The sequence below is a fragment of the Xenopus tropicalis genome, chromosome 2 (genome assembly GCF_000004195.4).
Source record: "Xenopus tropicalis strain Nigerian chromosome 2, UCB_Xtro_10.0, whole genome shotgun sequence".
Classification (NCBI taxonomy): domain Eukaryota; kingdom Metazoa; phylum Chordata; class Amphibia; order Anura; family Pipidae; genus Xenopus; species Xenopus tropicalis.
Window position 1 is genome coordinate 136,354,425 of NC_030678.2, and position 15,410 is coordinate 136,369,834.

The 15,410-nt window shown below is 39.4% G+C and overlaps 1 protein-coding gene across 6 annotated transcripts in view; it reads right to left on the reverse strand.

Annotated features, from left to right (window-relative positions):
• Window positions 1-551: 551 nt before the first annotated feature.
• The window catches only part of kmt2d (lysine methyltransferase 2D), a 73,140-nt gene continuing 58,281 nt past the window's right edge, over window positions 552-15,410 (reverse strand). For 4 of the 6 annotated variants that reach the window (XM_031897153.1, XM_031897154.1, XM_031897151.1 and 1 more), the window contains 15 exons: window positions 15,210-15,347; window positions 13,863-14,030; window positions 13,581-13,737; window positions 13,297-13,369; window positions 12,468-12,643; window positions 11,541-11,701; window positions 11,315-11,450; window positions 10,545-10,669; window positions 9,327-10,467; window positions 7,447-7,583; window positions 7,178-7,308; window positions 4,683-4,968; window positions 3,592-3,665; window positions 3,384-3,492; window positions 552-3,270 (listed from right to left, as the gene is read on the reverse strand). In XM_031897153.1, the coding sequence (XP_031753013.1) occupies window positions 3,178-3,270; window positions 3,384-3,492; window positions 3,592-3,665; window positions 4,683-4,968; window positions 7,178-7,308; window positions 7,447-7,583; window positions 9,327-10,467; window positions 10,545-10,669; window positions 11,315-11,450; window positions 11,541-11,701; window positions 12,468-12,643; window positions 13,297-13,369; window positions 13,581-13,737; window positions 13,863-14,030; window positions 15,210-15,347 (3,105 nt within the window). In that variant the 3' untranslated portion in view covers window positions 552-3,177. The remainder of the gene's footprint in view (window positions 3,271-3,383; window positions 3,493-3,591; window positions 3,666-4,682; window positions 4,969-7,177; window positions 7,309-7,446; window positions 7,584-9,326; window positions 10,468-10,544; window positions 10,670-11,314; window positions 11,451-11,540; window positions 11,702-12,467; window positions 12,644-13,296; window positions 13,370-13,580; window positions 13,738-13,862; window positions 14,031-15,209; window positions 15,348-15,410) is intronic. The other 2 variants (XM_031897155.1, XM_031897152.1) reach the window with 1 other exon arrangement.

Consider the following 15,410-nt stretch of genomic DNA (forward strand, 5'->3'; position numbering starts at 1 on the left):
TTTACCATATAATACCGTCTATTTTTTTTTTTAGTGTATACAAAAGCAAATTATATATTTTCGTTCCTATATACCCTAATATAGCTTTATATGGATTAAAAAAACCACCCTGCGTGTACAATATATCTATATACATCGCAAATTTCATAATGAAAAATTGCCCATACTCTGAGGCTTCCCTCCATTGAAGACCAGCCCTGACATTTTCTATGCCCATTGTGTACTGATGTGCCCTGCCTATACTGGCCTCCTTGGGCCTACAGTAAAACTACATTATCCAGCATGCAGCCGGCAATTAACTTTTTAAATAAGGGACCAGTAAAATAAATTGTTAGCAGAAAATACAAAATAAAATTTGGTGTATTTTGAAATTGTGCAAAAGTAGCCCAAATTAGTAGACAGGCTAGAACTTTAATTTAGCATTTAAATAAAATTGGCCCAACTTGACTGAAACCCCACCAACCTGGTAAAACTCTGCAGGCCTGCAGATACGCCCATGCTAAAACTAGTATATTAGCAAATGAATGAATAAAAAATGCAACAGGCCATAATGTATTTAAAATGCATTTTATTTGTCCTTTAAAAACAAACCAAAAGAAGCAAATGAGACTTCTCTTACTTGCCCCCTTTCACATAAATTATATACATTTCAAAATTATATTCAATACAAAACATGCCACGTACAAGTTTTTATTTTCATTTTTTTTTTTAAAAAAAGGAATAATTTTATATTTTCTACCAAGGACAAATTTTCTGTACAGAATTCTCACCGCACAAATTACAGCTCCTCATAGAATTGTCAATAAAAAAATGGAAATGGCAAAAAAAAAAAAAAAAAAAAAAAAGGAAATATATATATATTTATAAAATGAAAACCGGATATTTGCAAGTGAAGACCAAAATTAAAATCAAACACAGCAAGTTTTTTTTGTTTTGTTTTTTTTTAATACAAGCAGAAAAAAAATCAAGTATTTCAAGCTTGGGTCTGGATTATATTTTTTATATATATATAAAAAATAAAACCTGTATAGGGTATACCTAAAAGCTACATTACTGTATTTATAGCTATGATAATCTAGAATCACTTTTCTGTTCGCTTCCACTGAAGAGCCCAGTGCTCTCCCAGAAGATTCACTGTTGAAAGATGCAGGGAAATGGAGAAAGAGGGCCATTTCGTTAGGAATTTGCAGGGTTTTCATAGTGTCCAGTGGTTTTCTTGCTAAAATGGTGCTGACTATGCGCACCATTCCGATTTTTTTTTTATTATTTCTTTTTTATTTTCTTACATTTATTTACACTTATCTTTCCTTTTATTTGTACAAGTTTGCAGCTTTTAAAACAGTTGTGGAAGCAGCTCGTGTTAAAAAGCAACAGCACTTAATTACCTCTCTTATTCACACTATTTTTGATTTTAAATGCCCTATTCTTGCCATCAATCTTTTTCTGTGCACTTCAAACATAATTGCTGTGTCTGTTATTAAAGTAACATCCACAGACATGTAGCTGTGGGACAAGGCAAGTTTCACACTGCTCTGGCACACACACACAAAAAAAAGGTTTCTTGCATTTAAAGCACTAGCAGGTTAAAACAAAAATCTAGCTTGGAAGCCAAAAGGATTGTGACCTACTCTATGCAGAACCAGTATGTGGACTGACCACACTTCCTAGGACTTTACTAGTGCTTAATCATCACTTATATACCTTTGATTTATTACTGGAAGTTCATAACTGAACATTTCAGGTATGCAAACCCCCAGGAATACCATGCCAGTCATAAGAATTGACCCTGTACTTCCCTCACACACAAGGCTTTAATACATAAATATAATTACATGTATAAATAAATAACTCCCTTTCACCTGTTCCCACCCAAGCACTGTGCTTTAAAAAAAAAAAAAAAAAAAAAAAAGGGAAGAAAAAATCTAAGAGAAAAGCAGCAGCTTTAGAATAATGCATGTGTGGAGAATATTGAAGGATGGGTGGGATAGACAGCAGTACATTAAAAAAAAAAAAAAAAAAGATTTAAAACAAAATATTCACCTCTTCAAAAATATATACTACTAGAATGTTCCGTAAATTGTATATTGGACTTTACAGCAATACCGTGTAGGGGAGTACTTTAATAAACACGCAGCTGCTACAAAGTATACAAAGGGTTCTTAAATTCACACATCCATACTGTTACACACACGCACATGCCTCTACCGTAATAGCATTTTCCTCTACCCCATAACACAGCAGGCTTTCTCACAACCTCTCAAGCTACATGTACTGAGAAGAAGGAGAATTTGGGCATAGAATAGGGGAGGAAATGTGTTGTGGAGGGAAAGCAGGTGGTTTGCAGAAAGCATGTCCCTTAGTGCACTTCTGCCTGCTCAAAGCACAATTCAACAGCCATGAGACAGGCCACAAAGCTTCAGAAAGGTATCAGTGGGAGAGCTTTTCATTGCACAACTTCAGGTTAGCTGTGCCACTGTTCATGAGGTGCTATCTATTATAGCTTGCCATGGGAGTGTCACATATACACAATATTATCCAACAGGCAGATGAGGTAGGTGCTGGCAGGTGCCTCCGGGATTGGGTAGCTGTGACAGGTAACAGTCTTTGAGACTGTCTATTGGCGCTCGCTGAAAGCATCTCTCCTGTGCTCTTTGTCTGCAGGCTCATGTGCTCTCTTGCGCTCCGATGGTCCAGTAGATTTAGGATTGTCAAACTGCTTGGTTAACTAAGAATTGATTCTTTTTTTTTTTTGTTTTACATTTCTGAACGTCTCAACTCGGAGAAGTCAACAGAATTTATTTAGGAAAAAAAAAAAGGTTCCTTACTCCATAGACCACTTGTAACTTCGATGAAGGAAGGATGCTACACGTACACATCTGCTTGTTCGTATTCAGTGAACGGTCCTCCATTGCTTTCTTCTGGTTTATCCCTTTCACCTCAGGAGAGGATATCAGACTGCTTGCAGTGCTCTCCTGACGTCACTGTACTTGCCTTACATTAAGAGGCAGAGGGTTACCTGAGTCCTGCAGCCATATCAAGGAAGGCTTAAATAGCAGAAATGGGGGTGAGGTGATGGCAGAGACACATATGAAGGTGTCCTGTGCTCTATCCCCAAAGGTTCTCTGCAGAAGGGCAGATGTGCAGGATGATGAGGCATTCAAAACATCTCACTTGTATTCAGTTCATCCATTTCCGGCAATTCCATGCTCCACAGTGACAAGGGATCTTGTGCTGATCATCCTCAAAGTCAAACTGGTAGTCATATGTAAGCTGCAAGAAGAAAAACTGGATTAAAAAAAAAAAAAAAAGATTACACAGGGTGATACCTTTTTTGTCCTGTCCTACAGTGAGTCAATCACTTGTATGATCCTCCTCTCACACACCTCCTCTCCTTTAGGAATCCGGCGACTGGAGATGATAATGATCTTATCCTCTTTGTCAAAAGTGACTACCTCAGCAACACAGTTGGGGGCACACGAATGGTTAATGTACCTTAAATTAAAGGAAAAGAACATTTAATATATTACAATTTACTCACTACCTTTCACCCTTAATCATTTGCACTCAATCCCATTAATACACTAGCCTTACCTGGCTGGCCCACCAGTAAGCGTGGCATCAATTACATGTTCATTATTGATTCGAAACATATAAATGCCTCGGTTCTAGGCAGAAAAAAAATAGAAAATCATAAATATATTCATTATGACATATCTAAATATACATATACATATCTAGATGTTTTGTGTTCTATCAGTTTTTGTGCGTACAGTTTTATTGTAAAACAAACAAACCAGCTGTGAATAAAAGTGGGACATGCTTCTTTATTACTTTTATATTGAATCTGCGACCAAAAAAGAATTTTAAAATACTTCTTTTGAAACATTAGGGGTGACCTTTTTCTCCCAATTCAAGCAGGGGATACTTTATAATCCAGAGGTCCCAGGTTCATTCGAAAAGCTGACAGACAAATACCATCCCCTTGGCTAACATTAGAATTGCTTCAATTACATTATTCGCTGGGGAAAATGCTTTTTGCATTTTCCCACGATTAAGACAGAATCGCTGTGAGTAATGCCATGTGTGTGTAAAGGTTCTAATGATAGTCAAGGAGATAGCATTTTTTAGGGACTGGTCACCTGCGGTAGAACAGGTTTAAGCACAGCCGACAAATCTTGCCATGTACCATTGCTCAAACAGGGCAAAACTTGGAAATTAATCTAAGGCTGTTGTCCCGTGAAGAGATTTTAGTCCCCTGCCATAGAGCTCTGCTACCGGGGGAAACTAATCTCTCCAAAGTGCCTTTCCACTGCCAACAATACGAATCACTGGTGAAAAGGCCTATGCATTGCTTCAGTTTTTCTAAGTCCTGCAAAGTTTCCTCCTGCAGGTAACTTCTTACAACTTCGAAAAACCAATTAATCACACCAATGTTGAAAAGGTGAGGGTTAACAGAACCTACTGATCTACTGATCAAAGATATTTTTGTTCTCATCAGTGAAGCATAAAAAGAAAACACCAGATCACAGAACACACTAAATCAGCTACTCATCTCTGCCACAGGACCTAGGAGTGGAGTTGCCTTAATGTCTTGCAAAGACTTTGCAGTGTATTAAATACCAATGAAAGCAAATGATTTTAAATACTAGGCAGATCAGTATTTGTTAATCCTCTCTGCTCACCTGTTCTTCATAGATCTTCTCACGTCTGTTTGCCACTTCATTCCTGATGATGGTGCCTATATACTCAATGACCATGGTGTGCTTCTCGAGGTCCTTTGAGGCGTACAACCCCAAGCCTTGGATCCGTGAGCGAGCTAGATACACATTGGTTTTCCACTCTGTTTTGAGCCGACGGTACTGGGATGATTTGGAGTGCACAAACTGCTTGCTGTAGGGTGTGTTTGTTTCCCCTGTAAAGGTGCTCTGGTAGGCTTTGGACATACTAGTACTGTTGAGAGTGTGTGGCCTGTAGAGAAAAAGTAAGTACAAATGTTAGATTCCTTAGCACAGCAAGAAAAAATACACACAAACAGTGCAGAATATGGCAAGAAAGCCTAGCATTAATACATGCTTTGCCGCGACTACAAAGCGCCAGAAAATACCCTGCTGTAGACAATTCACAAAGGGGAAGGGGGTGATAGAGGCAGGCTTTGTTTTCTCTATAGCTACAACTCAATCATGCTGTGCTCCTAAGCCAGACTGACTGATGCCACCACCACATCCAAACAAGAACACCAATTTCTTTTTTAATTAAAATGTAGCAAGTAGCTGAAGATTCAGTTCAGTTTTTCGTTTTTGTTTTTTTTTCTTCTTTATGATTTGCCTGTCTTTGCAGACAGAGGGCCTTAAAAGATAATGTCCCATGTGGAAATTAGTCACCTGTGGTAAACCTCTGCTACCACGGGCAACTAACCACCCTAAAAAGTCTTTCCACCATCAATAAAAATAACCACAGATGGAAAGGCCTACACATGACTTAGTTTCTCAGAAGCTGTGCAGTTTCCTCCTGCAGGCAACTACACACGACTTCAGAAAAATGAAGCTATGCAGGCGCCTTTCCAGCAGCGATTCCCTTTTTTTGCTGGTGGATAGGCTTTTCTGAGAAATTCGTCGCTCATAGTCGTGGCTGACTAATCTTCCCGTGCGACATTATTGACAGTCCTTCTTACATAGTTAGGAGGTAAAAGTATATTTACAATGAATCTAAGGGAATAAGGCCCCACAATGTCCAAAGTCAGGCCGGATGGTAACAAATGGTGCATAAAATGGGGTGTATACACAGACATCTCCGTGTGAAGCAACGTTCACTTTGAGGGCTATACTTTAAGTATACTGTAGATGTGTGTCTTAAAGAGGCCATACACAGGCAGATTTAAACTGCCAATTCCGGGTCCTTTAGACTGTTTCAGCAGCTTATCTGCCTGTGTATGGGCACCCCCGACCTGGCCTAAACTAAACAGATATCGATCGGGCAAGTTTGATTTTCCCAACATGTCTTGGGACTGCATTGGCTCGTTGATGTGGTCCTTGCTCTCACGGGTCCTATCCCCATCATTGTAATTCGACTGCTTGACTCCAATATCACCCACCTTAGGGGGAAAAGATCCACTTTGTTTGGCTAAATGAACGTATTGTGTATGGCCACCTTTAGTCCTATTCTCTGCACACATATAAACTGTGGTGCACACAAAGAATTGTGTGAGAAAACATGATTTTGTACTTATTTTGCACACACCTCTTTTAATAAGTATGCACAAAAGATTTTTTTGCGCACACAGCCAAGAAGAAATTAAAGCGAACATTGGTCCCATTCGCTGCAGTCTTTCTACAGTGTATTTCTTTCTAGTCATCAGCGCAGTGATCTGAAAATATGTCTAAAATAGGGATGGCTTTAACCCACAAAGTTAACGGTACTTAATTCTGCATATGCTTTGCTATGTGCAGGCCACAGTTGTTATATCTTATTATAAACTTCACTTACACTACATACATTATATCAATCTTGTTTCTCTCAGCTTTGCAAATATACAATCACAGCTGCAGTCTTTCTACAGTGTATTTCTTTCTAGTCATCAGCGCAGTGATCTGAAAATATGTCTAAAATAGGGATGGCTTTAACCCACAAAGTTAACGGTACTTTATTCTGCATATGCTTTGCTATGTGCAGGCCACAGTTGTTATATCTTATTATAAACTTCACTTACACTACATACATTATATCAATCTTGTTTCTCTCAGCTTTGCAAATATACAATCACAGCAAACAGGCAGCTGCCATTTTGTAACCACTGTTATTAAAACAAGCTTTGCATCATCCCAAAATCTTGTTTATGCTCCACAATCTGGCACCTGATACATGCAATGCAATGACTTCTAGGAAGTGCTGAATGGAAAGTGAAAGTAATTGCCTTCCCTACCTTTATGCTTGAGGCATAGAGTCAGGGCTAGCAATATGTGACTGAAAGCTCAGATTTTTTAAATACATTAACAGGTATGGATGTTTGGGCTTATGTTTAATTTGCTGGAGGAATATAGAAGCTGTACTACAGTATAGTATAACTGATGACTGGGGATGTTTTGTGACAGCATGATTTAGAAGTTCTGACAAACAGAACTGACTGTTGGCAAAAAAAAAAAAAAATGAATGTTAGTAAAAATTAGGACTGAAGACTCACCGTTTGTAATGGGTCATGATCTTTGGCTCAGATCTGGCACAGCCAGTTGGGTTGATCATGAGGGGCAGCTCCATTAAAGGATGTTTGCCATAACGAAAGAGATAGTTCTGGCAATTCTCCACTCCTGGCAACTAAAAGGCAAAAAAAAAAAAAAACAGAAAAATTAGCTCAACACACTGGTAACTTAAGATATTGCAAAAAGTAGTAAAAGGGTTACAACATCAATCCATACAAAACAAATACCAATCTAAAATGAAAGGAAGACTTACAGACTCAGCAATGCGCAACACTGCGTGCACGGTCAGCCCAAACATCTCTTCTCCCTTTAGATACTCTGGGAAAAGCCGAAGCATTCCAGTCTCTCTCCTCATTCGTGCTACAGGTTCAGCAACCCGATTCCAGAGAGCTAGAAGGTTAAGATTGTTGATTAAAGTATAAATATTTTTTGCAGGCATGCTGGTTCTGCAAATTACAAGTCATTAAAGCATATACAACTTCTAAATTCACTGATATTTACAGTTTTAATTCAAACTATTATACTGCCACCTTTATTTCCATTGTTAGCAATAGATTGCTCAGGGACAGGTGAAAGTTTTGGCCCAAATAAACTGCCCATTATCCTGTGAGAAGTTCTCACATTAAATCCCATCACCTTGCAATGCACCCTCACAGAATAGAGAGTTGCTAAAGACTCTAATCAGCAAGCGTGGATGGTCACTGCCCAATAGGAATAATGATAATGATATTATTTTGAGTATGCTTGAATTTGTATTGTGTATGTTACCAATGGGTGGACGTCATAGGGATGAAGTTGCATGAGCCAGCTCTGTCATTTAAACCTGCCTGCAGCAGAATAAATTGAGTTAACCAAAGAAGTACCAATAAACCTGCAGGACAGAGAGAATCAATTTATAGGATGAAATCAATCTTTCTGCTGCAGCTGCTGCTGCTATTAGACAGAGCCCCACTCATTTAGCCTGCCTAGTTCAATTATAGGAGAGTGTACAGAAACTGAAGGCAGCAGCTTGTGAGTGAGCGAGCAGAGCAGCAGGGTCAGACCACTGTGGACCTAGATGTGAAGAGCAAGGGGGTGAGGTGTGCACAGGCAGGGCACTGGATCTAGTATAGCCTTGGGCACAAATACTTGCTATAGCTTTGGTTAAAGAGGCCCAATTCCCGCCTGCCAACACTACAAAAAAAGAATGGTACTACTTTGCATATGGCTGATGGTAAGGAATTGTTCATGTATGCTGCTGAAAAAAAATGGCAAAAATGTCATTCGCGCTACTGCAGTAAAGGACATGTAAAGCCTACATTTACCTACAACGTATATCAGTTGGGCATGTCTCCCCCACCCAAATGGCATTATTTGTACTGCATATATCCCCTCCGTTTGCCAGCACCATCACACTTTCCTAAAGCAAATAGCAGCTTTCACCTGGTGGCCATTTTTCCTCTGATACATTTAAATCTGCAAACAGCATCCACACACACACACCCCCTTATTCAGCATATATTTCATCAAAAATACAGGCTCACATGGGCACAACTGTCACTGATAAAAGTTCTGCTTTGTTTGAGCACTGTAATGGTAAAGCTGAGCTCAGGAGAAAAAGAATGAAGCAGGCAGCTAGAGCTGAGTTTCTATGGGAACCAGCAATGCCATCTCTTTACTGGCTGCTAGACTGGGGGGGGCGTGTTTAGTTAACTGAGCTTAGAACAACTAAGCCTGCCCACAAGCCAACAGCCAAAGCAAATCCCTGAGGGAGGGGGCAGAGTGGGTTACAGGAGGAGAAGGAAATCTAAGTGATTAAGGGGATGCTGCAGCCTTACTATTAACCTCTGGACAACCAGTTCACGGATTACATTTTTGTGTGTGGGGTGTACATGTCCTTTAAGGCAATAAGTTTCAATGTATTGTAGCTTATCTTCAGGAAAGTAATATATGTGAAAATGACCAATTTCAATGACATATGAAGACTCTGCAGCTCTACCATTCCCTGAAAGCAGAAAGTTTTGACTGCAGGATCCACATAATAGCATAATGTAGAATCTATTAATAAACATATTTATAATGACATTTGCTGAAATGTAAAACACTACATTAAAAACTCCAGGATGTAAGTTTTTATTAATTTATGGCACTCACCTTGAGGGGATGAATCAGTGAGTATCACATCCTCATAGCCATACTCAATAACTTGGACTGTGAATTCGGGGCGTCCATTATTATCGCACACTCTGCACCGATAGCAGCAGCGACGATGACTATGTCGCATACTCCAATAAATTCGTGTTGACTCATATCCCACCGGGTAGAGGGCAGTCACACTATGGAAATCCTGCATCTGATGCGGAAGAAGCTGGCCAATGGCATGGAAAACAAGTCCTCCAACCCTAAACATGTGGATGCGATCTCCCCGTTGGATAATACTGGCAATTTGACTAATCTCATCTCTTTCTATGTATACTCGTCGGAAGACTGTGAAACAGCTCAACTCCTGCTCACATGGCCCCTTTAATTTGTGCATGGGACATAACATAGTCTTATCCTTAAAGAACATACACTTTGCACGGATGGCACATGCAAAATGATACACATTTGGGCAACGAAGGCGGTTGCAGCTATTGGTGGCTCCAGTTTTCTGGCACAAACTACACTTTGTAAGCAACCCTCGATGAAGGGCAACTTCCACATTTATTAGTGCGCCACCTTGTGTCTCATACACTTCTGTAGACCACAGTGCACAGTTAAGATGCACCCAAAGATCAAGGTCCAAATTAAGCAACCGACCCGGACCATCAGTAGGTCCATCACCTTCTTCATGGCAGAAGCAACATTTGCGTAGGTCTGGAGGTAAGGTTTCTGGCCTTAAAGTGGTCCCTAGTCTTTCTATTACCTCACATATTTCTTTTTCACAATGCCGAGAGACAATTTTCTGAAAGGTTATCAATATATGCAGTCGCTTCCAGCGAACGCCTTTCCATTTTTTTATTCGTGGCTTGGGTTCCTCAATTCCATCCTCTGGTGGTCGTGCACGTTGCTTAATTTTGGCCATGTCCTTACAGTCCTCTTTATCTGGAGACATAGTTGGAGGCATAGGTAATGGTTCAAGAGGCACTGGGGGATCGGGTTCAGCAGAAGGCTCTCCAGGGGTAGCAGGAGATGGAACAAAAGGAGATGGTGGAGGGGAAGATACTTCAGGTAGCACTGGAAGCTGTCTCACATCTAGGTTAGACACATTGTTCATGTAACAATGATGTGCAGAATTCTCAACCGCGTTCTCTTCCTAGAATTGGAAAAAAGATGTCATGGCCTCTATGCTTACTGCAAACACATTAACTTTAATACTAGAGCAACACATACCTGTGTTAACAAAGTAAGTATGTCTAGCTCATTCTTTAGCGTATAGCCTGGAAGCACCGCGTCAAGCTGTTTCAGCCAATCGGTACTGTTTTCCGCCTTCCCCAGTTGAGACCTTTCCTTCTCACCTAAAAATGAATAAAGAAGAGCTACATTAGTTCACAAAATACTTACAGCAGGTATAGGATCAATTATCTGAAATATTTGAGATCTAGGTATATCCACATAGAGGATCACTATTTACGAAGATTTTTTTTTAATATTTAATTTAGAAATTTCACATGGGGCTAGCCATGTTCTTTATTTCCCAGGCTGCCACAGCCATGTGACCTGTGTTCTGATAAACTTCAGTCACGCTTTCACAGCTCCCCGACACCTGTATTGCTTAAAAGTGGTATTTATCAGAATAAAACTCATTAGTAAAAAATCCAGGTCTGGCTCATGACTCCTTCAGTTACATGGGAGTAGGAGAAACAATGGGTTATCTGAAAGCGGTTTTAATGTGTAGCGCTGGCTCCTTCTGTTAGCTCAGAATCAGGCACAATGCACTGAGATGGCCTCCAATGCATAAATATTACAACTAAAAAAAAACAAAACACTTTTGTTGGTTCAAGAATAAAATATCAAAAGGTAGAGTGAATTATTTGCTATATAATTAGCGTAATTTAGAAATAAAAACTACACCGTAAAAATTGTGACAGAATCCCTTTAAAAACCTTCCATGTGCAACCAATCTATTGAGTACACAATGCTACGTAGCACCTGTTGCTTACCATCTGTGGAGGGATCTTCAGGCTTCTTTACCTGTACAGTACTTTTAAGACCCCTCTCTGGAAAAAGTACCTCATAGGAACTTGGTAACTTGATACTCAGCAAATCAGCAACTGCTGCAACAACACCGTTTAAACTCTATAGGGGAAGAGCACAAAAATCAACTGGTAAATAATGGATAAACCCTTAAGAATTGAAGTCTGCAGTGTTTTATAATGCAACTTGTACCTTAGCTGCTGCCGCTGCCGCTGACACTGTAAGCATAACAGACACTTCACTGCCCTTTGACTTCTCCCATGAAACAGTTCCCCCAGCAGAAGTCACAAGCGTCTTTCCAGAATGCTCTGGTATAGCTTCCAATGTCTCAGTAGGCTTCACATCTGGGAACACTGTTGCAAAATATAAAATAGGCGTTACTGGAAACAACTATAGCAAATGTATATCAGCTACATATATGCAGATCATCTGCTCATAATATCTTTCTCCTGCTCCTTTTATCAAACAAAAGATAATAGGTATACTAGCAGACAGGAAAATGCCTCCAGTTTATTAGTAAGTAGTAAGAAGCTTTTTTTAGTTTGGTTACTCAGGGGGTTATGCAATAAAAGTTTGCCCAGGTGCATTAACCAATAGCAACCAATCAGCAGGTAGGATTTACTGGTCACCTGTTTAATAGCCAGCATCTTATTGGCTGCTATAAGTATCTGATACTAGGCAATCTTAGTGTCTGAGGCACTTATAAAAAGGGACTAAAATTTCTGATCTCCTCCTTCATCAATCCTGTAGAGGTTACATAACTAGACTCTACCTGTACCTCTACAAATGAGGGTGGGTAGTAAGAAAGCTTTAAAATATATAAAATCATGAGACCACCCACAGATTTTCTTTTTTTAACACCAAAATAGAAAGGAAGCGCTTAAGCTGTGACATATGACTGCTCCACCCAGCAATTACCATAAGAATAAAGGGGTCATCCTCAAAAAAAAAAAAAAAAAAAAAAAGTTACGTTAAACAGAGCTATTACAAGATTTTATGCAGCTATATACACACGTAAACTGGAATCCAATTCTATTAGAAACTTCTGGGGAAAACCCTCTGAGCACTTAGAATTACCACATGCAACAGATTTCTGAAGAGGCACATATAAGCACTAACCTGGTATAGAGCAAAGAGGAATTAGAGGAATGACAGGAGACAAGGCTCTTTCTTCCTCTTCTTCCTTCACTTCACAGAGTGTAGGGAACCTTGGAGTTTCCTCTCCAAGGACACTCTCTGGGGACGAGGCTGGCACAATGCTATCTGGTACATCACTTTCCTCATCACTCTCCATCCTGTAAATATTTGCAAATGTAAGTGTCAAATAAACACATGCAAAACACAGGCATAAGAAAGGGTTGATAGAAGAATTAACTGATTTTGCAATAGATACATATGTACATGTTACAGTATTGTAAAATATAAGGATATTAGGATATTAAGGGCAGAGTGCTTTTATACAGGCCTTGGAACTCATATTTTACAATACGGGGTACATTATTATAATTCACATGTCATGTGACAGAAATTACATCACTAAGCACCAATTATAACTGATGACATTAACAAGCACCATTTATAAGGATATAATTTACAGGAAATTCATGGCTTGTGTTATATCTTTTATAGAAAGACAGACAGACAGATAGGATAGTAATGCCTGACTTTTTTTTTTTTTTTTGCAAGGCCAAAAATGCAACTTCAGGGTGCTGCAAACATGCAGATTCTATGTGTGCTGTTGTCTCGAGCTTGGGAACAACCACTGAGCGAAGGAATTTTAAAGCAAGCCCTTTACTCCTGACCAAAAAGTGCTAGTGGATACTAGGTGTAAGATAAATGCAAAAAAGGCAAAATGCTGCTTCCTGAAATACTGAAAGGTCATTTCTAGAGAAATGCAATGCACAGATTCCTTTTTAAATCCTTAGAAAATATGACTTTGCTTACTTACCGGACATCTTCACATTGATTGTGTGGGGGAGTAGGTAATGCTGCCAACAGGTCCAGGCTACGTTCAACTGTACCTTAACAGCAGAGATATTGTTCATGATGGAACATTTACAACAAGGATACAATAAAACACATTGCCCCAGAGTAAGGACAAACCTAACACCAACTGCAAAGGGTAGTCAATTTGCACAGTTTCAAGCAATATATAGCGAGATTCAGCAATAAAGAATAAATTAAAGTAGACCAAAAATGTAAATGTAAGCCGTTACATTTTGAAAAGCTCACCTTTCTTATCCTCGGTTTCTGCACTGCTTTCAGCTTCTTTCTTTGCATCACTCAGATCTTCTGCTGCTGTAACCCCATTAACCATTTTCTGCTGCACAGAGGGAGGTGGAGTGGGTGGCAGCGAGCTTGGAGGTGTAGGAGGGTTACTAAGATTATTCTTAAAAACAATAGAATAATGTATGAGCATGGTAGGAATAACATTTCCAAAAGGCATTCTGAAATCTTTACATATGTCTCTTTCATTTAACATTTGTTCTCAGTTCAGCAAAACAGAGCACATACCTTACTAAGCAGCTGTGTGTAGTAGTCTGGGATGCTCTCCAGGGCTCCACTGCCAAAAGATCCTTTAAGAGGGCATTTACCATTAACAGGGCTGCTGCTACCAAATGGAGCAAAAAGGCTGAAATTGGCTGTGATTGAAGGCTCCACAAGTGGTAACAGAGATAGTTCCTACAAAACAAAGAAAAAACTAGATTAAAAAAACAAACTATGACATATAAATACACTGCCTAGTTAAACTGAACAAGTTGCACAAATAAGTGTTGAAACGTTTGCAAGATTACTCAGCAAGTCCAGTTGCTTTAGTCTAATCCAGGGATCCCGAACCTTTTATACCCGTGAGCCACATGAATTTCAAATGAAAAAAAAGTTTTGAAGAGCAACACAAACATGAAAAATGTTTCTGGAGGTGCCAATGAGAGCTATAATTTGATAGCCCCTATGTTAAAAAAAGTCTCTGTTTGGCAATTACACTTAGTTTTTTGCACTTAAAGGGGTGGTTCACCTTTAAGTTAACTTTTAGTATGTTATAGAAAGGCCAATTCATAGCAACTTTTCATTTAGTCTACATTATTTTTTTTTTAGTTTTTAAATTATTTGCCTTCCTCTTCTAACTCTTTGCAGCTTTCAAATGGGGGATTTCTGACCCTGGCAGCCAAAAAAACTACTGCTCTGTGAGGCTACAATTTTATTGTTATTGTAACATTTAATAGCTTATTTTTCAATTCAGTTCCTCCCCTATTCATTTGCCAGTCTCTCATCCAAATCACTCCCTGGTTGCTAAGGTAACCAGATAGCTGCTGAAACTATAAACTGGAGAGCTGCTGAACAAAAAGTAAAATCGCTAACAAACTAAAAATGTAAAAAAAAAAAATGAAGACCAATTGCAAAAAAAAATTAGTTATTTTCTACACTGCTGGTTGAAGGCATTGTGGGAAATAGTTCTGGCTGGAAAAGAGCTGACATGCTACAATGTTTCAAAAGTCAAATCAAATGCATCACATTTTCCTTATCACAATGTTGCATCACTAAGGCAGCACTGCCCCCCCCTGCAAATATTTTTTTTGGGCCCTCCACTGGAAATGGCAGATGACCTGTGATGAGTAAAAACAAACTTGGGTCGCTGGCAACCTGCAGGTCATACATGGGCCCCCCTAAGACCACAGGGGTCTGCTTCCTTTCTAGTTATGCAACTGGACAGGGAAGACACTGATCCCATCAGCCCGAATGTAGATTAACTTGTGAGGATAAATTTTAGACTATCAATCAACACCACTGCAACCAGACCCTAGCAACAGAAAAGAACCCCCCCCCACCCCCGCAAAAAAAAAAAAAAAATACGAGAAGTACCTGCTTTAGCTGTTTCATAATGGCATCGGGAGATTTGATACTATCCTCTCTACGAATTTTTTTACGAGAGTTAGGTACCCTCTCATTTGTCTTCTGTGTCCTCTTAGGTTTAGGGACAGCCTTCTTTGCAGCAATGTCCTGTAATACACAATGTCCCACCATCAATCAAGCTCAGTACTTTCATTTTCAGGCAACACAAAA